Source organism: Molossus molossus, unplaced genomic scaffold (genome assembly GCF_014108415.1).
Source record: "Molossus molossus isolate mMolMol1 unplaced genomic scaffold, mMolMol1.p scaffold_m16_p_18, whole genome shotgun sequence".
In the NCBI taxonomy this organism is placed as follows: domain Eukaryota; kingdom Metazoa; phylum Chordata; class Mammalia; order Chiroptera; family Molossidae; genus Molossus; species Molossus molossus.
In genome coordinates, this window is record NW_023425353.1 from 56,381,415 (window position 1) to 56,405,461 (window position 24,047).

At 47.1% G+C, this 24,047-nt stretch overlaps 1 protein-coding gene across 1 annotated transcript in view; it reads left to right on the plus strand.

Annotated features, from left to right (window-relative positions):
• ITGA9 (integrin subunit alpha 9) overlaps nucleotides 1-24,047 on the plus strand; it is a 288,355-nt gene that overhangs the window by 233,200 nt on the left and 31,108 nt on the right. Inside the window, exons 22-24 of the mRNA XM_036267254.1 lie at nucleotides 2,576-2,684; nucleotides 7,640-7,747; nucleotides 22,583-22,708. Coding sequence (XP_036123147.1) covers nucleotides 2,576-2,684; nucleotides 7,640-7,747; nucleotides 22,583-22,708 — 343 coding nt within the window. The remainder of the gene's footprint in view (nucleotides 1-2,575; nucleotides 2,685-7,639; nucleotides 7,748-22,582; nucleotides 22,709-24,047) is intronic.

Sequence of the window (24,047 nt, forward strand, 5' to 3'; positions counted from 1 at the left end):
GGGCTCCAGAACATGGAGGAGCCCTGCAGGGCAGGCTGTGCCTCTCTTGGATTTGCATGTGTAGCCCGGGGTCAGTGGCCCTGCCTCCTCCACGCCTCCTGGCTCAGAAACGCAGGATGAAGCTTTGGCTCCAGCGACTTGTGTCCTCCTCCTTCTTCATTTTCTCCCCTTTCCCGCCACCCACCCACATGGTGAGGTAACTCAGGAAGTTTGATGACAGGTTTAAGCCCCTTCATTTCTTGGAACATTCTGTATGCCTTTATATGCACGTATTCCCAGCACCCACCCCTCCAGAGTGCCATACGGTTGGGGGCAGCATGATTCGTGGATTAAAGTCTCAGCCAAGCCCTGGCCAGTTTGGTTCAGTGGTTAGAGCATCGATCCGTGGACCAGAGAGTCCCGGGTTCGGTTCCCACTAGGGGCACCTACCTCTGTTGCAATTTGTCCCCGGCCCCGGTTGGGGTCATATGGGTGGTGGCCACTCAATGTGTCTCTCTCACATCGATGTTTCTCTCTCTCTCTTCCCCCCTCTCTCCCTCCTGTTCTGTCTGAGGATACATGCAAAGAATGTCCTCGGGTGAGGATTAAAAAGAAATATCTAAAGTTTCAGCCAAAGGTTGCAGCCAGGGGTGTCCCAGCTCCCTGGCTGGCTCTCAGTGCGCTGGGTCTGTGTGTCTCTGTTAACCCCTTCTGCGGGGCTGGCAGCAGCTCTGCCTGTCTGTGCTGGTCTGGAGTGGGCAGGGCACCATCAGGATGGGCACACCACCTGCCAGGCGAAGTCCAGGCCACTCCGCTGCTGGCATCGGAACACAGGGCTGTGGGCAGAATCAAGCAACCTGGGTCGGTTTTCAGCCAAAGCCCAGGCCTGGAAAACTGAGAACTTAGTTCCTGTTTCTGGCCTCAGAAAACAGAGCCCATACCTCTTGGATGGTAAGGAAAGGAGTTTCACATTCCATTTAGATCAAATGAGGATCCACTGAACCCTCGCCCCAAATACGAGCTGAACTTTCTGGAGGTTCAGCGTTTCTCATTTGTCAGTTTTCCAGTGCCTGGGCCCGGCCTTGGCCAGCAGCAGAAGTGCTGATACATCGCGGAAGGAGCCGTCCCCGGAGACCGGCGCACTGCTGGGTGCCCGGACGGCCAGGCCTGCTCTCTGGGCATTTCCATCACGGTCTTCAGACGCGAGGCTTTCGTGGAATGTATTTGCAAATTAGCATAGCTTTGCCTTTGTTCACAGCTCTATTTTTAACCATATAGTTTATTTACTTGTCTCATCAGAGGCACAGTGAGAACGTGCCCTGAACCCAGCCCTGTCCTTGGGGACCAAAGAGAAAACACTGGCTCACTTGATCCTGTTGCTGGGCCCGAGGAGGCCTCACTGGGAAGTGTGAACAGCCCCCGATGAAGCCGTCAGTTAAACAAACCAGGCAACCTCTGATCTTTGCAGGAACACAAAACAGGGCTAGCCTACTGGAGCCAGTTCCTGCCATTTGATGACACCGCAGCTCGCTCCGTTTCGAAAGGCATACACTTAGGTTGAAAACAGATGAATGGTTGTCCATTCAGACTCGGTGCCCCTGATCTCACGCTGTGAGTGATTAGGCAAGGGAGCAGCTTCTCGGATCTCCTGGAGAACCCATTATTTCCCTGGGAGCTTAGTGGTCTGGGCTCTGTCTGTCTCAGGGATGTTGAGCGGGCCGTGTGGAAAGCGTGCTACATTCTCCGTCACACCTGGAATTCTTAGTCACAGCACACATAGTCAGTTAGAAAGCTGAGGGAAGATGCTGTCATCGAATGGAGTCCACTTTTCAGACTTAATTTCTAATAATTTTGGTAGTTTGACAAATTAAACTTTTTTTGTTGTTAATCCACACCCGAGGATACTTTTCCATTGATTTTAGATAGTGTGGAAGGGAGGAAGGGGTGGGGGGGGGAGAGAGAGAGAGAGAGAGACATCGATTGGCTGCCTCCTGCATGACCCCATCCAGAGCCAGGGATCAAACCCTCAACCCAGGTACATGCCCTTGACTGGGAATTGAACCCTCGACCCTTTGGTCCGGGTGTCGACACTAACCACTGAGCAGAACTGGCCAGGACTGATAAATTTAAATGTTTTCATGAACCTATCACAGGGTGGAGTTTAGGATGCCAAATGTGTTATAATTCATTTGTATTTATTTCCTAAAAGCTTGCCATGATCTTTCTCACTCTACAGAAAGTTTTGCAAATGACAAAACAGAACATACATAATTTTATAATCCAGTTAAAAATAAAACTGAAATCCAAGCTACCATTGCTTTCCTCTTCGTTTTAGAAATGAAATCCTAGTACCTATGTAGCGTATTGATTTGACGTAAGATGAGAGGTCGTTGTTGGAAGTGTCTGTCTAGAAAGCGTCAGTCTGGCTGTGTGTGTTCAGGAGAGAGAAGTAACAAATCCAGAAGGAAAGCAGTTGCTGGAAGACACTGGAGAGAGCCAGGTTCCAGAGACAGATGTTTGGGTTCTCAGGACAGGAGTGACCTTGGGTTGCTTGACCGTGGGTTGAGATGATGGATTTCATGGTTTCCTCTTTCAGAATCATGTCTCCGACCTCCTTTGTGTACGGCGAATCTGTGGACGCGTCCAACTTCATTCAGCTGGATGATCTGCAGTGTCATTTCCAGCCCCTCAACGTCACCCTTCAGGTACTCACCCTTGGAGACAGTCTCCGTCACAGGGAAAAGGGCCAGGCTCTTTCCAGGAGACACTGCCCAGCCTGGTTGGCTGGAGTGCAGTGTATGGGTGTGTATGTGTTTTCTGCAAACACACACAGAATCAGTTCCTTCCCTGGCTGGTACTCTGCTGTGTAGACCCCTCTGCTTTTCAGTGCTTAGAAGGAGAGCTGTGTGATGACCATCAGCCCGCTTCCAGAAGGTCTCTGGATGCTAGGCCCATCCAACATCCCAGCCCAAATGGCCCCACAGGACCCCTTTCCAGCTCCACCAGTCTTCACAGGATGGGCCAGGCAGCCTCAAGGATTTGCCAAGTCCCCTTCCTCCGGGTTCTCCATGCGACGAGCCAGGAGCCCACCCCCACAGAGCGACGGCAGAGCAGTGTGAACCCCTGTGAACTCCCCCCGGGAGGACCCGTGCCGGCCCTCCCCATCACACCAGCATCTTCCCAGCAGGGCCACTCGCTGTGGACTGTGGCCATCGTGAGGGACACAGTTCCTTTTCTAAACCAGGGGTGGGCAGACTTCCTGAAAAGGGCCAGAGGGTGAGTGTTTCAGGCTCGGCAGCCGCAGCCCCTGCAGCGACCATTCGACTACTGTCTCGCAGAAGCAGCCCCAGGCAGTAGAGACACAACGCTGTCGTGATGCACACTGAAATTTGAGTTTTATGTCATTTTCGCATGTCATGAAACGTTACTCTTGTTATGATTATTTCCCCCCCTCCATTTAGACATGTAAATCCGGTCTTAGCTCGCAGGCTGTGTGAAGACAGGTGGCAGGCCTGGCCCGCAGGCCACAGTGCTGACCGGCTCTAAAGCACAAATCCTCAGGCCAGCGAGAGGCTCTGTGAATATAAAGCTGGAGGGGCCTCGGCATCATCCAGTCCATTCTCCTCAACGGCCCCGCACAGGGAAATGGAGGCCCAAGCCGGGAGGACGGGCTGCCAGGCCCCGAGCTGGGAGAGAGGTGGACCGAGGCCAGGGCCACCTGGGCATTGACCAGACACCCCTGTGTGGCCCAGCCCCCTGCCAGGAGCTGGGGACGAAGTGAAGGAGGAGGAGATGGGCTGCCTCTCCCATAATCTACATCCCACGTGGCCCAGAGTCCCCCTCCCCCGCCCCTGGCCTCCACTCCATCCGTCCCCATGGAGAAGGTGGCTTCCTGGTCTGGCACTCACAGCTGTGGCCAAATAATTTTCATTTTCTTTCCCTGTGGCCACTCCTAGGTGGACCAAGGGGATGACAAATAATGACAGGGTGAGGGACCAGAGAACGAGGCAATAAAACATTTGTGGGTTCTCACAAACAATGGTCTTCCTCTCTCCAAAATGTTCTCCCCAGGCAAGAGACCTCAGAAACCATGATGGATAGCACATGTCCCCTGCTCAGAGAGGATGCGCTCCCAGCCAACTAAGCCCAACTGTCACACCCCAGGCTTGATTTATGGGTGCGGGGGGAGGGGGGTTAGACCCGCTTTTGAGACCGTAGAGCGATTGCTGTGAACAGGACCTCTGTGTTTCTGATTTGCTCTTTGCTTTCTGTAATTGGGTGGAAAACAGACAAAGACCAGATGGAGTTATTTCGTTTTCCTTAAATCACTTTCTTTTGAATTACTTTCCTACACTTCTAGTTTGTAGGTGTCACGCAGCAGAAGATACAGTCAGGGACAGTGCTCCGGTTCACGTGACACGTGCCAGGGATGAAGAGGCTGTAGATGTTGGGGGAGAAAGTGAGGAGGAGAAGGAGTCGCACGAGACAAAAGTGTACTTATCACCTTCGTGAAAAAAAGAAAGCTTAGGGCATGTGGTTAAGTTGCGTTTCTCTGACGGCATTTCTACAGGAAGCTGAAAGTCTGGTGTTCAGGCAAAGAGCTTTCTAAGACATCTGACCTGACAGGATGCAGGCTAGAGAATGGGCCCCTGGAAGAGGGCTCGACATGCCCCTTAGATAAACCCCTTGATTATCAGTGGCCTGAGGAAGCACATACCTTCCCGTCAGGATCAAGAGAGCCGGCTGGGACGGTCAGCTGGGTGGTGTGCCATTGATTAGGAGCTTCTCTCGTGTTAGCGGAGTGGACAGTGTCCTCGAGCATCCTCTCACGGCTCATTTGCCTGTGTAATCGTCATTGTTGTGACTGTCCTACAGGAAGGCCACCGACCACGTTAATGGTGGTAATGACCGAGAGGTGGAAATAATGGGAGAGGATGGGGTCAGGAACATGGATATATCGCGTCTGTGTTTCCTCATTCGGGCTGCATCACTCCTGAAGGACAGCACTAGGCTTTTTACATGAAGAGATGTTTCTGTGTCTTTTCAAAGCTGTTATTCAGCAGCCTCACGACTGTTTAAAGACTCCACTGCCAAAGCAGACGGGAGAAAGGCGGAAATACTAGTCTTAGGACTGGATTCTCCATTTCATCTGAGATTCTTTAACAGAGACAAATACATTGTTGACTACTGAGGCTTTTTTTTTTTTTCTCCTGCATCAACAGACAACCCTTTCTCTCACAGAGAGAAACGCAGACGTGTAGATGTTGCACAAGAACATTTGCAGAGAATCAAACATTAAGACATTGGTTAAAAATAAAGTAATGTGGTAATACAAGCTCTCCCATCCGTCTGGCCCTGATGGTGAAATAATGCAAATCCAAATCATTTTCTTCTTTCCTCCCCCCTCCTGCTTTGATTGGGATTTCCCAGCCGTGGCGGTGGGTTCCTCTCAGCTTGGAGCTCTCATGTTTCACTTCAGATTAGTGAGTTCATCTGTGGTTGGACAAACCTTCCTTTTCCTGTGTCTTAGGGTTGTTCAGTGATTTTGTTCCTTTTGAGTCAAGAGTTGCAATGACAGATCTTGTGCTCTGTCTTTTTTTTTTGGGCTGTTCTTTGAAGCAGAACCAACTATTGCAAAAAAATGAAGACATGGTTTTTTAGGGAAGATCTGGCCGGAGCTAGATCCTGATACGTTCTGTCATGTGTGAAGACCTGCCTAGATTTCCAGCCCGTCTCTGGGGTCTGCCCTCTGACCTCAGCTTCAGAGAGGCCTTGCGTCCCTGACCTCTCCCTCTGGTCCCCAGGCCGCAGAGCAGCATTTCACCGCGTCCTCTCTTGCTCCTAACCCATCTTTTTTGAAAAAATAACATTGAGATATTATTTACATACCTTAAAGTTCACCCATTTAAAGTGTGCAATTCAATGATTTTGTTGTTGTTGTTCATCTTCACCCCAGGACATTTTCCCATTGATAATTAGATCGAGTGGAAAGGAGGGAGGAAGGGAGAGAGAGAGAAGCATTGATGTGTGAGAGACATATTGATTGGCTGCCTCCCGCATGACCCACACCGGGGCCTGGGGTCAAACCTGCAACCCAGGTACGTGCCCTTGACTGGAAATTGAACCCGTGGCCCCTCAGTCCGAGGGTCGATGCTCTAACAGCTGAGCCATACTGGCCAGGGCCGATTCAGTGATTTTTAGTACATTTCCAGAACTGGAAATCTATCGTCATCATCTAATTGTAGAACATTTAATCAGCACTCAAAAAGAATCTCCTTATCCATAGGCAGTCACTCCCTGTACTAGTTTCCTGTTGTTGCTGTAACTAATGACCTCAGACTTAGTGGCTTAAACAGCACAGACCGATGACCTAACAGTGCTGCAGCCCGAAGTCCGAAATGGGTCTCACTGGGCTAAAACCGTGGTCAGCAAGGCTGCGTCCCTTTCCGGAGGCTCCAGGGGCGTCTGTTTTCTTACCTTTCCCAGCTTCTCGAGGCTGCTGCATTCTGGGGGTCAGGGTCCCCTTCATCTTCAAAACCAGCAATGGCTGGTTGAGTCCTTCTCACAAAACATCTCCCTGATTCTGACTCTTGCCCTCTTTCCTATATAAGGACCTGCATGATTACATTGCACCCACCTGAATCATCCAAGATAAGCTCTTTATTTTTAAGGTCAGCTGATGAGCAACCTTAATTCCCTGTCCCCATGTCATACAACATATTCGCGGGTCTCACAGATTAGGACATGGATGTCTTGGGGGGGACATTCTTCTGCCTGCCACACTCCCCTCTCCCCTATACCCCAGCCCTAGGCCACCACTCATCTACTTTCTGTCTCTACGCATCTACCCATCTTTTTCCTTCTCCTTCATGTTCCATTTTCCCCCTGAGTTTCATGTTCAACCTTGGCTCCGTGCCCTTCCTCTTTGTGGCCGCCGTCTCTCCTCTCATTTCTCAGGAGGTGATGGGCTGCTGGAGACGGAAGACAGGGAGGACTGGAGGGGGTGAGGGGACCAAATGCCGAGACAGGAAAGAGGCACATAGATGCCATTGAACAGTGTTAGCAAGTGATTACCATCAAGTTATGGAGAAACCAAGTCAGCTGGATAGTGTAGTACAAGCAGCCCTTTCTGTGTGTCAGATCATTTGGTTTGGGGACAACCTACTTCATCTTTGAGAGTCTCAGTTACCTCAAACTGTAAGACGAAAGCAGTTTGACCAGATCAGTGGTTCTCAAAGTCTGGTTCCTGGGAGCCTATTAGAAATGAAAATAAATACACACACACACACACACACACACACACACACACCCAGACCTATGACTTCAGAGACTCTGGGCATGACCCTCCCCCAATCTATGCTTTCACAAGCCCTTCTGGTTATTGTGATATATGCTAAAGTTTGAGAACCACTGAACTAGATTATGTCTGAATTCCTTCGTCTATAAGTACATTTCTAAGTATATAAAAAGAATAGTTTTTAGCAGGAACAAGACAAGAACATTGACATCTCCCATCATTTGATATCTCATTTGAAGTCATGACCTCTAGATCCCGCACCACAGCGTCGCTGTATACCACTTCAAAGCATTTTAGGGTGTGGATCGCTCTAATGAAGAGCTCGATTTCTATTAAAACTTGCTGTGTGTCTCCCACCCACAGGTCTATAACACTGGGCCAAGCACCCTTCCCGGGTCATCTGTCAGCATCTCTTTCCCCAATCGACTGTCACCTGGAGGAGCAGAGATGTTTCATATCCAGGAGATGGTGGTGAGTTCTCCTTTGTTTCACTGTTGCTTTCAGACTTGAATCAGCTCATTCACATTTAGCCTTCCACCCGAGGGCCCAGAGAGTTCACTCATTCTAACCTTTGGAAACATCTAGAGAAGCCGGAAGACCTGCAGCACCCGAATTTCATCATTGAGACAGTTTGGTTAATGCCACAAGAAGGCCTCTTTGGGGAGAGGTGGGGGTTGGTGATGAACCTGACTTCTGGGGTAGACCTCACCGACTGGAAACCCCCAGCAACGGTCTGCAGTCTTGTGTGTCTGAATGCGCTCTTCTGAAGGAAAGGTTCACAGCATTCATGAAGTGTCCCAGAGGACCGCTGATGCCTAGAGGGTGAAGCATTGCTTCATAAAACAGAAATGCAGGTTGAAACTCAAGTTTCTGCAGAACATGCAGTTCTCCCTGCTCCTAAGTCAACTGTAGATGGTTCTGTCTCAAGAAGCACTTAGTAACTAGCATACGATCATCCCCACCTGCCTCCTTGACTTCCTTCCTCCCGGGACACCGCATCCCCTTGGTTTCTCCTTTCTCACTGGCTGTTCTCATCTCTTCAACTTCTGCAGGGCCCAGCATCTCCTTTGTGCTCCACTCAGAGATCTCAACCACACTCATGGCTTTATATTCAGTCTGTGCCGAATTCAACAAATACTTCGCACTCACCATATGCCAAGCTCTGGCTTACTGTGGGGAACAAAACAGACAAAGACATCATAATTTCCAGGCCTCGTGTATATTCTGGGCCCAAGACTGTATATTTATTACTTATTAATAAATGAATAAGTAAAACATATAGTAACATGATGGTAAAAGCTGTGGAGAAAAATTAAGGAGGCAATGGCTTGTCAGGCAGGTCTCACTGAGGCCTTCATGGGGGAGGGGGGGGAGGGGGAGGCCCAGAGCTGTTTCTAGAGTTTGTAGTGTGATCTTCTTTGCATATGAAGGCCTTGCCAAGGCAGTGTTTCCGGAGAATTCTCTCTCCTTGGTTTTAGCCCTACTTGGGTTCTCCCATTAGAAATGCTGCCCCACGCTGTCCACTCGCAGTGTTCACAGTGGACACCCAGGAGTCTGGGTGTGTGTGCTCATCGGCACCCACTCTGGGGGAGCCTTCTCCCTCAGAATGAATCACTTGCTTCGCTGGCAACAGCAGTTGACAGTAACACTGATTTTTAAAGCTGGTGGGTTGTGAGGGTGCATTTTGCATGAGAAACGTCCTGGGTTTTATGGCCTCCTTGTGCGTGGAGGGTAATTGCAACAAGAAGTCTCCCCTGCAGCAGGCTTGCTGGAGGCCAAGCTTTAACTTGTACGTAAGCCAGGCCTGGCACTTTATAGCAGCCCAACAAATAACCCAAAGCAGAATTGAACAACTCACTTTTTTCCCCCAATGTCTACTAGTCTCCCCAATGGTGAACACATGTTCTTTTTTCTCCTCCTTTACCCTCAGATTTTTCCTGTAGAAACTCAAGGACTCGCCTTGTACCAAATCGGCACTTATCCTGGGCGAGAGGTTCCCGTTAAGGAGAGGTGGAGGCTTAGGAACCCTCCCCTGGATGCTAAGTGCTTGGTTATGTTTGTTCTTTTCCTTGGTATCTTATAACTTAAATGATGTCATGTAAAGTGAACTATTAATAATACAGCTTATGTTATAAGACGAGGGGAACAGAGAGGGAAGGGGAAAAGGAAACCCCTCCCCAGCAGGAGATGGATTTCCAGCCCTGGGGTGGCTTTGGGGATTATATGATGTAACCCTCTGCTTCTGGACAGAATACAGACATCTCCCCAGTACAATAGAACCGGTTTCCGCTAACTGCTCTTAGTCGAGCCTTTTGGTACCACTTGAAGCCTATTTTTTACGACTGTCCTCAATTCTCCATACTCTAATTTCTCTGACCTTTTTTTGAGCTAAAATGGAAAACAGTTGCCTAGCTCCCTTCTGTGGAGAGGTTGAGCTGTTACTTCGTCATTTTTCCCACTTTTCTTCTACAAAAGATTACAATTCCTTTTTTAAAAAAAGTATTGATTTTAGAGAGAGAGAGAGGAAGGGAGAGAGACAGACATCAATTTATTGTTCCACTCATTTATGCATTCATTGGTTACTTCTTGGCCCTGCCCTGATCAGAGATCAAACCCACAACCTTGGCGTGTTGGGACAGTGCTCCAACCAACTGAGCTATCCGGCCAGGGCCTCATCACAATTACTCTAATTCTCTTATTCTTTTCCTAGGCCATTCTCTTTGCTCTCTTCACATTGTCCTAATAAATAAAAGTGCAAGCCCTGGCTGGTGTGGCTCAGCGGTTAGAGCGTCGGCCTGCAGTCCAGAGACCCGGGTTCGGTTCCCGCTAAGGGCATGTACCTCGGTTGCAATTCACCCCTGGCCCTGGTTGGGTCGTGCGGGTGGCAGCCACTCAACGTGTCCCTTTCACATTGATGTCTCTCTCTTTCTCTCTCTCTTCCTCTCTCTCCCTCCCACTCTATCTGAACAAAAAATGGAAAAATGTCCTTGAGTGAGGATAAAAAAAATATTTTTTCAAAATGCACACCTGAGCACCAGATATGTATGCCTTTTATCCAACCTCTCCTCCTCACAAATGTATTGCTTAGGCTGACAGCACCTTGTTTGCCATTTGTGAACTTGCTAACTTCCACTCCTAATTATTTCTCTGTGTAACTCTCAGAGACACCTTAAGGTTCTCTGTTAAAAAAAAAAAAAAATCAACAAGGGCATCTTAATGGCCAAAACTATGAGGTCCAAAACTCTGCACGACCCACCTTTCAGGCCAGTATCCTCTGCTTCCAACTGCATCCATGACCTTGTCTTCCAGCCACCCTGGACCACGAAAGCTGCTGAACCACCCACCATGCACCTCCCTGGGCCTCCCGACCTTAATGGCTTCGCCCTCCCCTCAGCTATGGGAAGCCCACTCATTCCTCAAGACCCAGTTCCCACATCCTCCATTCCATCAAGCCTGGCAGATGCCTTCCCAGCTAGTCCTACCTCAGGGCCTTTGCACCCGCCTCTGCTGAGAACACTCTTCCCCTAGATCTTTGCATAGCTGGCTCCTCATAATGTCGGTCTGAGCCCAAAGTTGACCTTTTCAGGGAGGTCTTCCCTGACCACATTAGCTAAAGTTGCAAACCCCCATCAACTCTTTGTGCCATTTCCCTGTGTGTGATGTTTTGTCTTTCTTCATATCACTGGCCACTATCTGATATTACTACTTTTCGTTGTCAGTTTTCTTGTACCAGATTAAAAACACTGTGACAATAAAGTTCACGGCTGCCTTGTTCCCTGTGTACCCCCACCCCACCCCGCATTTAGTGCCTGGACCGCAGTGTGTACTCAGTTAAATGGAAGAATCGGCTACCCCACTCTGGTAGCCTCACCATCACAAGTATTTCTTTCTGCCTTAGGATAGGCGTGTGTCCTTACACGTCTATACACACTGCAACACATCTAAGGAGCACCCTATATGTTCTAGGGACTTGGGAAATTTTCATGGAACCATAATCCCCAAGTAGAGGTGTTTTGACAACTTCCTTTAATCCACAGCAGAGGTTGCCTTCATTAAGATATGGGAATAAATCAAAAGGTCAAGCTGAAATAGGGGGTTGAATCGCCTATCAGAAATAGAGGGTACCAAAAGCAAATTTAAATCCACACATTTTGGTCAGATGGATCATGAAGACATCTCTCGCTCTCCCTCTCTCTCCCTCTCTCTCCCTCACCTCCCCCTCTTTCTCCCTTTCCCTCCAACCTCCACACGCGCGTGCGCGCGCACACACACACATACACACACACACACACACACACACACACACACGACAAGCCTGCTGATCTCAGCAATAGGCTCAAATCTTTTTTTTTTTTCTTTTTCTTCTTTCTGCACATGTCTGAGTGTGAGCTGAATAGTCAAGTTCCTGAAATGGGTCAGGATTAGGCTGGCTTCGATACTTTTGTTTGTTTGTTTGTTTGTTTGTTTGTTTCTCAACAGAAGCCAAGCGCTTAAAAAGAGGGGAGGTGGCTGACGGAATTCTGGAGTGAGAGTTACGTTCCTGGGCCCTTGGGTCAATCTTCATTTTGGCTGGAGGGGATAAGCGTCAGCCTGGGCTGTCCTTGCACAGTGTGGTCCAGAGGCCGCCCTTTAACCTGTGTGGACAGAGCCAATGAATCAAGGCAACAGTCCTGTCTCCCTGCAGACCCAGGGCGCCGGCCTTATCAGGGAGCCTAGGGCCCTGCGCTCAGGCTACAGGGACATCTGGAAGTATTAATGCTGCTTTGTGGGGTGTGGCCCCGTTGGAATGCCCACGCTTAGGTGCCTGGCGTTGTCTGGCTTAAAAGTTGTTGATTAGGCAGTTTACTTTCCTTCATTCCTTTCTTTGTTCCTTAAAAGCAACATGACACAGAGCGCTGTCCTTGCAGGGGTGATGGGCCATCACCAAAGTCCGTAACAGGAAATCTCACTGAGGATAAACAGAGCTCATCGGTCACTGCTGAGACACACATGGTTCTAATCCAACCTGCACAGGACTAATTGTGGATACTTCGGAAGCACAGAAACAGGGAAACTCCTTTCTGACAGCCACACTGCGTTTCTTCCAAAGGCGACTTTTTCAACATTGTTAGACACTGAGAAGTAATTATCTGCGGGCTGTCAGGGGGCCACTCCACTCTCCTCTCCTTCTCATTGGAACTTATGACCTAAAGCATATTTCAGGCCTCCCATGAAGCCTGAAACTCTAGACTTAATGAATGACAGCTAGGTTTCTCCCTTCACTGCTCTGATGGATGGAATCTCAGAAAGCGTGTAAGAGGTTAGACAGGCCGTTACACACGGAACATGACAACCAGAAAATGATTATTTACCTTTTGATAAAGAGGTAATAATGAAGTGTCACATCTAGTAAATGCAGAGGTAACTCAGTGAGTCAGTAGGTGTGCTACTGTATCCTTTCTCAGAAGATGTGGCCAAGAGCTAAAACCAGAACTTAAAGAAACAGTGCAAGTCCAAGGACTGGGTTGGGTCCCACAGGCAGGGGGCTACTCACTCATTTATTATCCAAATCAGCAGACCGTTCTGCTTCCAAATGTTTCATTATCTGTGGAAGGAAAACATTTTTGGCATGCATGTCAAGTGCTCAGATAACATATTTATGTCTCACGTTTTCGCTAAAGAGCATCTGACCGCATCTGGAAATTCTTCTGTGTCACCGCTTCTCTGAAACTACATCCCATCTGTATCACTTTAACTCCAGTGAAAGGCCATCCCCGTGCTCTGAAGCAGCCCCATCTGGGAGACTCGTTTTTCTTTGAGTAAATGCAAGTGAATTCCGTTTCATAGGGCGGCCTGGTGGCGGCCTGGCCTGGTGGCAGCCTGGCCTGGTGGTGGCCTGCACTCTTGACTTTGCAGGGTGTTGGCCTGCCACACCCAAAGGAAAGGGTGTGGGGGGTGGGGAGGGAACCACATTGTTTTAGCCAAACCCTAGACCTAGTGGCGGGGGAGGTCATTAGCTTTTATCATAAGAAGTGAGATTTTTTAAATGAAATAATGGCAAAGACATACAGAGGTCAGACTTGTACGGTGCCTCGTGTTCTCCCTCTCCTCCGGGGTGTTGCTTTTGAGGCTTTGCCCCTTTATTTATTTCCTGTCTCGGTTTTGGTCTCAGGGACACCCTGACCTCTCAGATCTAGCCTAACTTTTCACAGTGGTGCTGGTGAAGGGGTGGAGGAAAGCGAGGATTTTATTTAGAAGATACTTTTCACCTGGAAAGAGCAAAGCCCTTTAAAGTGCTGATCTTTTCCAGCTGTTCCCAGTTACTGTCCTGTCTTTCCCTCTCCGGGACGAGATGGCACGAGGCCACTCGTAAACATCTTGCTCTTCCACACCGTGCCTGACTCGGCAGATTTGGCAGCGGGCCGTTATTTATTAGCGGCTATTACGGACTCCCGTTCACTCTTTTTGGTTCAAAACAGAACGTGGCTTTTCATCTGAGGGCAAGGCTCGGAGGGGGCTGTCCCAGGCTAGAGCCTCCTGGTCCCTTACCTCGAACTATTGTGATCATCAAAGTGTTTTCCCCTTTTGTCTCTTTGTATGAACATATTTGAGTCTCTAGCTACACACAGAGGTAAATATCAGAAAATCAGAACTTCCTGAACTAATAATAAACAAGGGGAACCTTTTCACAAAGTAAAAGAATCCCTAACTCTTCAGGAGGGTCCAACACAGAATGTCTCTGAGAGCTCTTTCCTTTCAGTGACATGGTGCATGCACATAAAAAGTGTGTTTTCGACCTTGCTAACACGTTAATAACATAAAGTGAGGCATATTCATTATGAAGAACGATCCACATTGTTATCACTGTTTCTCTGCCCTTCTATTAAATAATGTCACTGCTATTGAAAAACCAGGGTCATTATAAAGGCTTGAAATGAATGATGGAAATACCTATCTTAGTATTTATGATTAAAATATTGTCACCTTTTACTGCTCTTTGGTCAATACAAAAAAACATTTTGTAGTAAATCACAACAATGTGATTTAACATAAGGCACCGCCTAAAGGGGTCTAATACTTTATCACAGTTTACATTTTGTTGAACAGAAAATATGCAGTTCTTATTTATCCCACTAGTAGTAAACATCTTAGGTTGGCCTAGTTCACTGCTATCATTTCTCCATCATTTTATGAATATTATTTTTACGTCAAACCTTGGAGTCCTAAAATTAATATCACCAAAGTCACTGTGGTAATTGCTCAGCCTCCGGAGGCAGAAAGGGAACTTATTTCTCCTGATACCTTGGTTCCCAGAGTAGGCGATAGGTAATTAAATTAGCAAAGGAGGCACTCAGAACATTCTCTGGGTTTTCAAAGTCAAGGGGCACGTGAATTCAGAGGAACAGGTGGTAAGTCAGGGGATGGGTCATGTTTTCCCAGTTGCCATCAGCTGTGATTGGTGTAACGTGATATGGAAAAGTGGCCCAGGGATGTAACAGAGAACATAAAGTCAATGATTAACAGATAAATGTCAGTTGACACAAAACATGTGTTATTCAGAAATGAACCTGTGCCCCCTTTAATCCAAGTCAATTCAACAAACAGTTTTTAGATCAAACTTCACCCGAGACACCCACACTGGTGAAGGCTCCAAGCCTGGCCCGTGGAAAGCACTGTTGTCACTGAGTTGGTTCCTCTGCTAATTTAATCTTCCATTTTGCTTATATTGGCTGTGTACTGCGTTCAAGGCAGTGCACTCTGTACACCAAGTCAGAGACACTTGGGTGGCTTTTCCCATCCCCAGAATCCAGCCAGCCAGAGTACAGTCGAGGAATGGGCCACTGCTGGAAGGAAGAGGACATCTGTGCCTTAGCTTGTTAAAGAACAATAAGACCCCGTGCCCCAGGTAAATAGTGGTTCCTATATTTGAGTCATGCTAATCACCTTCTGAATAACTGGCCCATTTGCCTCTGAGACCCTTCTCCATGTTCAGGCCCCCCACTGCTGCCTTGTTTCTGGTCTCTGCTACCCAGTATTCATCCAGTGCTTGAGCTATGTTGAACTCTTAGGCTTTCTGGACTCAAGTCTACTGTTTGTACCTCCATGTTTTTGCATGTGCTGTTCCTCTCTGCCTGGAATTACCTTCCCCCTTCTCTCTTTAATCTCTAGAAGTTCCTTTATCCTCCAAGATCCACCTGAAGTGCCATCTCCCAATCAGAAATGCAGATTATGACAGGGGCTGACTTGCTAGTAGAGAGAGAAACTTGTAGACAAGATTTATAATCACAGAGCCCTGCTTTGAGGACTGTGAAAAGATAAACAATAAAATGATGGTCCATGGCCTGGTCAGGTGGCTCAGTTAGTTGGAGCATCATCCCGACACCAAAAGGTTGCAGGTTCAATTCCTGATCGGGGCACATACCTAGGTTGCAGGTTTGATTCTTGGTCAGGGTGTGTACAAGAGACAACCGATCGATGTTTCTCTCTCTCTCTTCCTCTCTCTTCTCAAATCAATAAACATATCCTCAGGGGAGGATTTTTTAAAAAGATGATGATTCATATGTGTGTGGAACAGAGTCTGTGCAACCGAGGTGCGAGGAAGGTGGAGCAGGACAGTGAGCATCCTGATGGGGTTTTGGGAGATGATGCTCAGACCCAGGGTCAAAACTTAAAGGTACAAGGCAGGTTGCTTACTCTCTCTGGGCCTTAGTTTTCTTATCTCTAAATTGGGGGCGAAAATTAAGGAGACTGGATGTTCGCCTGTCACATCGCTGATATATATCTCTGTCTTGCTATTCTGTCTGGTTGACTCCCCCACTTCCCTCTCAAAAATGTCCCAGTCTGGACAATAAATTACATGGTCATCCTCAATAAATTATATGATAGCAGTACCTGTGCACCTGGGTGTTTTCAGGATTCGATGTATGCCACAGCACTTAGCATAGTACCTAATGTTAGCCAGAATCATTTCCGTTAGTATTTGAACTGAGTGTAGAGATGGGAGATGGGGCCTTCAGCAGTGAAAACTGGTTTCCATGGTGATGTGCTTGCGACATGAGACTTAGAAAACAGTTTGGAGGACTTTCAGGTCCCTCCAGTCTTCAGGCCCAGGGACAGAGAGTGTGTTAGGGCTGCTCTGTTCTGGGGCTCAGGGGGAGACCTGTGCCCTCTCTCACTTGAGGCCAGCAAACAACTCCTGGTACCTTGTGCAGGCTCCTCTCTGAGGCCACAACAGAGAAACCCTGTTTCCTCTAACCCTGTTATCAGCCCACCACAGCCTGGAGAGTCTTTGGTAAAAGCTGTACATGTTCCTTCAAATGATAACATTCAAAACAAAGCATGGATTCTCCTTTTTGGGATCACAACCATGGGATCAGTCCTCATTCATACTTCAAACCCAGTACATCATAAAACAAAGTTTTGCCAGATCTGGGCCCTCGAAAGCTTCTGACCATAAAGACTCCCCTGACCAAGACTGACCTAGTCCCTGCCACCAAGTGATGTCCACATTCTCCTTGGGCTCCCAACAATTTCCTGAGTCACCATTATCTCTTGGTTTCAACTTGCACCATGTTTTCTTTGGGGTTGGGACAAGGAGGCGGGGGGACAAATGCCAACAGAAAACCCTCAGCAGCCGCCTCCGGCAGTCAGCCGTGACACTGTGTCCCGCATCCTTGTGTCCTTTTGTGTGTGTTTGTGAAGTCCTTTTACTCGCATTCCAATAGACATGGACCTCGTCCAGCCCCCAGGGGTCACGGCAGATAAGCAGCCATGTCATGGGAAGCATTTGGACTCGCAGAGCCTGGAAAATAGATGAGAAGTGAGTGGGCAGAGATGAGCAGGGGCCATGGCCAGAGTCTGTGGCCAGACAAGGAAACGAAGCTGTTGGACACTAGCACTGTGATGCTTGGATTGTCTGCGATACAAGAAAACTGCCCCTTGGTTTTCAACAAAGTGGTGGTTAGAACCAGTTGTGTGTCAGAGGCGATGGGGTGGTCAGCCTCCAACCTTAAATAGATACGGTTGCTTATCTATTTAATGTGAAATTAGGTGACCCCATGCTCTAACTAAAATGCACAGAGAGGGCACTGAAAAGTTGCTGGTTCAATTTCGAGTCAGGGCACATGCCTGGGTTGTGGGCTCGACCCCCAGTAGGGGGCGTGCAGGAGGCAGCCGATCCATGTTTCTCTCTGTTTCTCCCTCTCCCTTCCTCTCTCTCTAAAATTCAATTTAAAAAAATGCACGGATAGTCGTCAAAATGTGGAATTAGCACCTGAGGCCTACTTAGTGACTGCATCAGCCACCATCCTCAAGTCACGCGTGACAAAACTGAGGCCCCAGGGACCCGCACTGCATAGCTGTTAGGAGGCAGAGCCAAGGCTGGGGCCCAGGACCGCCGAGTGGTCATCAAGGCCATCCATGCCACAGGATTCCTTCCCCAGTGCCACTCATGCCCACAAGCAATCACATGACCTTGGACAAACCACAGAATTCAGAGCCTCTGGTTCCTTATCTGACAGCTGAGGCCTGGGGACCACAGGACCTCAGAGCTGCCTTCCAGAAACAACATTCCAGGATGCTCTGTTCCCCTTCCAGCCCAAGACAGCACGGGGTGGCCTGGCCTCCGGGCCGGCAGGCATTTCTATCTCCCATGGTCTAAGCAGGAGCCCTTTTTTTTTTTTTGGCCACAGCAGCAGAACTGGGTCACAATGGAGGACTCTGAGATTCCCAAGCTTCTAGGCTACTGGTCCCTTCTTTTGACCAAGGTCAAACAGGAAGGGATGGCCTCCCTCCACCCCCACCCCTCTGTGACTTCCTCCCCAGCCCCATCCTCCTCCTCCATATCTGAGGGGCAGAAAGGCCGTTACAAGCAGATCTCTAGAGCTGAATGGCCTTCATTCCAGCCCGGCTCTGCCACCTGCCATTGCCCCTAGCCGTCTGGCCTCCCCTTGCCTCTCAGCGGGGGTGAGGACTGGATGAGTTAATCTGTGTAAAGCGTGCACAGCCTGGCACACAGTAGGGCCGCACAAGTGTTGGGTATTACCGTGGCTGTCACGTACCTGACACACGTGGGAAAATGCTTCCCTTTGATGACCATTGCCAGGGACTGGGTTGCTCAGTTTTAGCTGAGGGAGCATCTACAACAGGAATAGCTGGTCTGAGTCAGACCCCTGCAGCACCAAGCACCCTCCAGTCTCCCTTTGAAGGAGGACCACCCTGACCCTCCCAGAAAGAAACGGTCGCTTTCCCGACTGTAGTGATTCCCTCGTAACCACAGTTGGGAGCACAACTGGCTGAGATTTTCATTCACCACAAGCTTGGTCTCTACTTCCCTTCTCCAGATTCCACAGGGGCCGATCCAATGTCAGATTGATCACATCATGTCCTCGTCATCACCCTGCTCACAGGCTGCCCAGAGACTCCCGGGTGGGAAAGGAAAATGAAGTTCTGAGCCAGGTCTCTGCCCTGCTGTCTTGGGATGAGGCTTCTGTTCTTGTGGGGATGACGGCGCCAGGCTCACACCCAAAGCACGTTAGTGAAACTGGCTGATGTGGGGCTCTGCTCCCACACTTTCTGTCCTGGCCTAGCAACCAGAGTGCCCATGTGCAGAGCCAGGCGGAACTCTGCCCTCCTCCCTGGTTTTAGTTAGGGTGGATGCATCCTGCAAGACTCGGAGGTGCTGTTTTTCCAAACCCAGACCAGGTGTGTTTGGGTGGCCAGGTCTGACCACCTCAACAGAGGAATGTGTGTGCCCCAGGGCTGAGGAGGACTGTTTTCCAGGGGTCTGTCAGCAGGTGTCCTCTGCAGAAGACAAATGGGAAAGTGGAGACCCACATGCTTCAGAAGGAAGAGGGATTAAGATCGTGAGCTCACGTTCAAATTCTCAAATGCTCAGTGAGCAAAATGTTCTCCATCAGCAATGTGCTATATGTGTCTTAGAGAGCAGCCCCCAAATAACCCAACCCCCCACTTCCCTAATGAGGTCAACTTAACTTTTTTGGCCTACTTAATAGAAATAAAAACTGGTTTCCTTTGAGGTGGGAGGTGGGAATTGACTTTGGAAGGGGGCCAGAGGGAACTTTCTGGAGTGATGAACATGTCCTATACCTTCACTGTGGTAGCAGTTATGTGGGTGATTTCATTTGTCAACATTCATCACACTGAACCCATAAGATCTGTGCACGTTAGTAAATGTAAATTTTACCTCCATAAAAAGTTATAATAATGAATTAAATAATATCTACTTAATAATATTTAACCTAACCAGGTAATTGCATACAGTAGTCTCCCCTTTATCTGTGGTTTTGCTTTCCACAGTTTCAGTTATGCACATGGTCAGCCATAGTCCAAAAATATTAAATGGAAAAATTCAGAAATCAACAATTCATGAGTTTTAAATTGCACACCATTCTGAAATCTTATAGTGAAATCTTGAGCCATCCAACTCCATTTCACCCGGGATATGAATCACCCCTTTGTCCAGCATCTCACACTCTCTCTGTCACCTGCCTGTTAGTCACCAGTAGCCGTCTTGGTTGTCAGATGGACTGTCCTGTTTGTGCTTGGGTTCAAGCATCCCTTATTTAACAATGGCCCCAAAACACTAGAGTATTGATGCTGGCGATTCGAATATGCCAGAGAGAAGCTGTAAAGTGTTTCCTATAAGTGAAAAGGTATGTATGTATAGGGAAAACATAGTATATGGGATTTGGTACTATCCACAGCTTCAGAGATCCATCAGGGGTCTTGGAACATATCCCTCACGGATAAAGAGGAACTACTATACTTAAAATCATAGAATAATATAGCCCTGGCCAGCTTGGCTCAGCAGGTAGAACATCGGCCCATGAACCAGAGAGACCCGGGTTCGATTCCCACTAAGGGCATGCACCTCGGTTGTGGTTCATCCGGGGCCCCCACTGGGGTCATGCAGGTGGCAACCAGTTGATGTGTCTCTCTCACGATGATGTTTCTCTCCCTCTCTTCCTCCCGCTCTATCTGAAAATAAATGCAAGAGTGTCCTTAGGTGAGGATAAAAAAATAATAATATATTAATTTATTACTCTTCCCATTCACACATTTCACAAAATGATTTTATGCAAATGTACATCTTTCAAGATCAATGTACATATGTCATCACTAAGCCATGTTTCAGTTGACAGATGTCCAGGGTCTGTCATTTTCCATGTGTCCAATTTATTTGAACTATAGAACATTTTTAATTCATGTTTGATGCCGAGATGTTATTGAGAGACACACACACCCATTTGTATAACATTGCAGAAATTGTATTTCTCATTTGGGAAGTAATCACTCACTATCCTCACTATATAAGCAACTTATGTTTTGCTATCTGAAATGAGCTTTAAAATATTTATCACGCCTGGCCTGTGTGGCTCAGTGGTTGAGCATGGACCCATGCACCAAGAAGTCTCCAGTTCAATTCCTGGTCACCGCACATGCTCAGGTTGTGGGCCAAATCCCCAGTGGGGGACATCAGGAGGCTGCCAACTGATGTTCTCTCTCATCAATGTTTCTTTCTCTCTCCCTCTGCCTTCCTCTCTCTCTCTCAAATCAATAAAGGAAAAAAAAAATTTTAATAAAATATTTATCACAACTTACAACAATGGCACCCCAGGAAGATTCACCAAATATGTATTAAATCTCATCGCTTCCTTCCCATTAATTCCCTCCAGTGGCCTCTGAAAGCATCCAAAACCAACTGATTGAGACCATTTTGGGCTCGTGTGTCTTCCCAGATTTTGTGGTTCAAATAAAGTAATTGAGAGAGTGCTGAATTATGAGATACCTTTAAAGAATAATAAGTTATAAACTCTGAGAGACTTGTAAAGACAACACTCTTTTTCTAATAATCAATTTGAGGAAACACATCTTCATTGTATTTATTTCCAGGCATATACTACTACATAGTAAATCCTGGCATATGTGTGTAGTCCAAAGATAAAATAGAGATTAATTTAGCAAATTTGGAGGCCTGGTTTTATAGTTTATTATTAAAAGATTAACGTTGTTAGCTTACATTGGAAATTTCTTGATGTAAAAAATTTAAACTAAATCTACCATGAATGAGAATTTGAAAACTTCTTCAGTAAATTCAGACTATACACCATATCTTATTCAAGGGTATTAAAGATAGGGGAGTTTAAACAGATGGTTCTGGTTAGAAATGGGAGTATAAACACAGTCCTATGAATTGCTATTTATTAATTTTATCACTTGACCTTAAGGCATATCTAAGTCACCATCTTCAACCAGTGTGATATGATAATATATAAAGAAGACCTTGGCCCTGCCTGGCTGGTTTGGCTCAGCGGTTAGAATGTCAGTACATGGACCAGACAGGCCTAGGTTCGGTTCCCGCTAAGGGCACGTACCTGGGTTGCAGTTTGTCCCCAGCCCCGATGGGGTTGTGTGGATGGCAACCAGTCGATGTGTCTCTTTCACATTGATGTTTCTCTCTCTCTTCCTTCCTTTCTCCCTCCTGCTCTACCTGAAGATAAATGCAAAAATGTCCTCGGGTAAGGATAAAAAAATAAAAAAAAAGATCTTATTTGTTTTTAACAATTCCCCAGTGTAGGCATTAAAAATAACATTCTTAGAGAAATCAGCATGGAAGACTATACAGCATTGTTTTGGGTTTCTTTTGGGTTTAATGTTGCTGTTGCTCAGCACCATTGATATTGCTGTCAGAAGCAAAATCAGGTAACCCAACCAAGACGTCACTGGGCATATAAGCTTCTGTATGGCCCAGTGTGATGGCTGCAGGACTTGAAAGGGATTTATAGTGCTCTAGGGGTTCCATGGAACACAGTTTGAAAACCTCTGGCAGTGGACTATGCATAAAGGTTTGATCTGGGAAGGCCTGGGTACAAAACCTGCATTCTGGACTCGGTGGTTGTTGGCAAGCGTCTTAACCTGAGTCTCATTTTCCACGTCTGGACAAAGAGCATGAATGCTTATCTCAGGGACTTGTAAAGAAGCCTATACATGTGCTATAGAAACCATAAAGTGTAGGTTTATTTTGTTCCTAAAGTCTTACTGTTTCTTGGACACATCTCATTTGCATGTTGTGCGCCATCTCATCTCATTTATTTAAGGACTGATGATCCACATTTTCTGTTGTTTGACCATATTGATGTTATTACTTCTGCCTTGCAATTTTTCTGCCATTATTGTCCACTGGAGAATGGACAAGAGGGAAAATTAACTTTGGACTCGACTACTACTACCCTTTACAGTAAGAGATTCCATGCTCGTGACCCATTCTTGAGAGGACCACTCTGACAGATTTCTTTTTATTTTCAGGTGGGCCAAGAGAAGGGAAACTGTTCTTTCCAGAAAAACCCAACCCCCTGCATCATCCCTCAAGAACAAGAAAATATCTTCCATACTATATTTGCTTTTTTCACAAAGTCTGGAAGAAAAGTCTTGGTAAGAATTTGCTTTCTGGTTGGGTCAACATGGGTGGTCCTCACTAGGAAGGCAAATCTGAGATGAGAGGCCAGTTTTCTATTTGGCATTTATTATTTCCCAAATCTGGTTTTAATCAGTTGTCTTAGAAAGTCACAAGGACTGTGGTCAGCTCCTGTTTTTCAGCCTGAGGGTTTCATTCAAAGTGTTAAATTGACATTTCAAGTTCCATTGTCTGGCAAAGGGAAAATCTTTGCAACCTACCAAGCATAAAGCAGTAAAACATTTCTCCAACGAGGAGTCTAATCAAGAGGGATGCTCCTTGTACAACCACTTTGGAAAACTGCCGGGCAGTATCTATTAAAACTCAAGATATTTGTACTGGTGACCCAGGAATTCCACTTCCAGGTCTATCCCCAAGAGAAATGAGTTCTCGTGCTTCCCAAAAGACATGGACAAGAATCACAGTCATTTTATTATAGCCCAAAGCTGGGAACAATCCAAATATCCATCTATTGTGGTGTAGTCATCCACTGGAATATTACAGAGCAATTAAAAACTGCTGCACACAACAACACGAATGAATCTCCTAGGCACAATATTCGGGTGGCAGAGCTAGAGACCAAAAGACACATATCATACTCTTTCACTTATATGAAATTCAATAAGAACAAAACTATCAGTGGCAATGGAGGTCGGGACAGTGGTTACTTTTGGAGGAATATCAATAGAAGGGGGCATGAGAAAACCTGCTTAGGGACTGGACATGTTCTACATCTTGATCTGGGTATGAACATATGTAAAAACACACCAAGATGGACCCTTCAGATGTAATCTGTTTGACCCCAATTTTTTTAAGTGCAGGTATTTCAGAATCTTAAGCTTTTTGAAAGCCTCCTTTCCCCAGATCTTTGGTTCCGTCTCTTCAGCTTCTTGTTTCAGCCTAGGCACATCTCATGTGCATTTGTATTCCTGTAGAAGAAGTAGGCCTGTTTGCCACTTGGAATGTCGGTGTTTTATGTTTTTTCTTTTTTACTTTACCTAGTGCTGATGATACAGCTATTTTTTTTTTTTTTAATCCTCACTCAAGGACATTTTTCCTTTTTTTTTTTTCTTTTTAGTTCAGATAGAGTGGGAGAGAAAGGGAGGAAAAGAGAGAGAAACATCAATGTGAAAGAAACATCGATCGAGTGGCTGCCTCCCACATGACCCCAACCAGGGCCAGGAACGAATTGCAACTGAGATATGTGCCCTTGACCAGAATTGAACCCAGGACTCATTGGTCTGAGGCCTGACACTCTAACCGCTGAACCAAACTGGTCAGGGTGATACAGCTATTTTTAAAAGCCCTTAAAGCCCG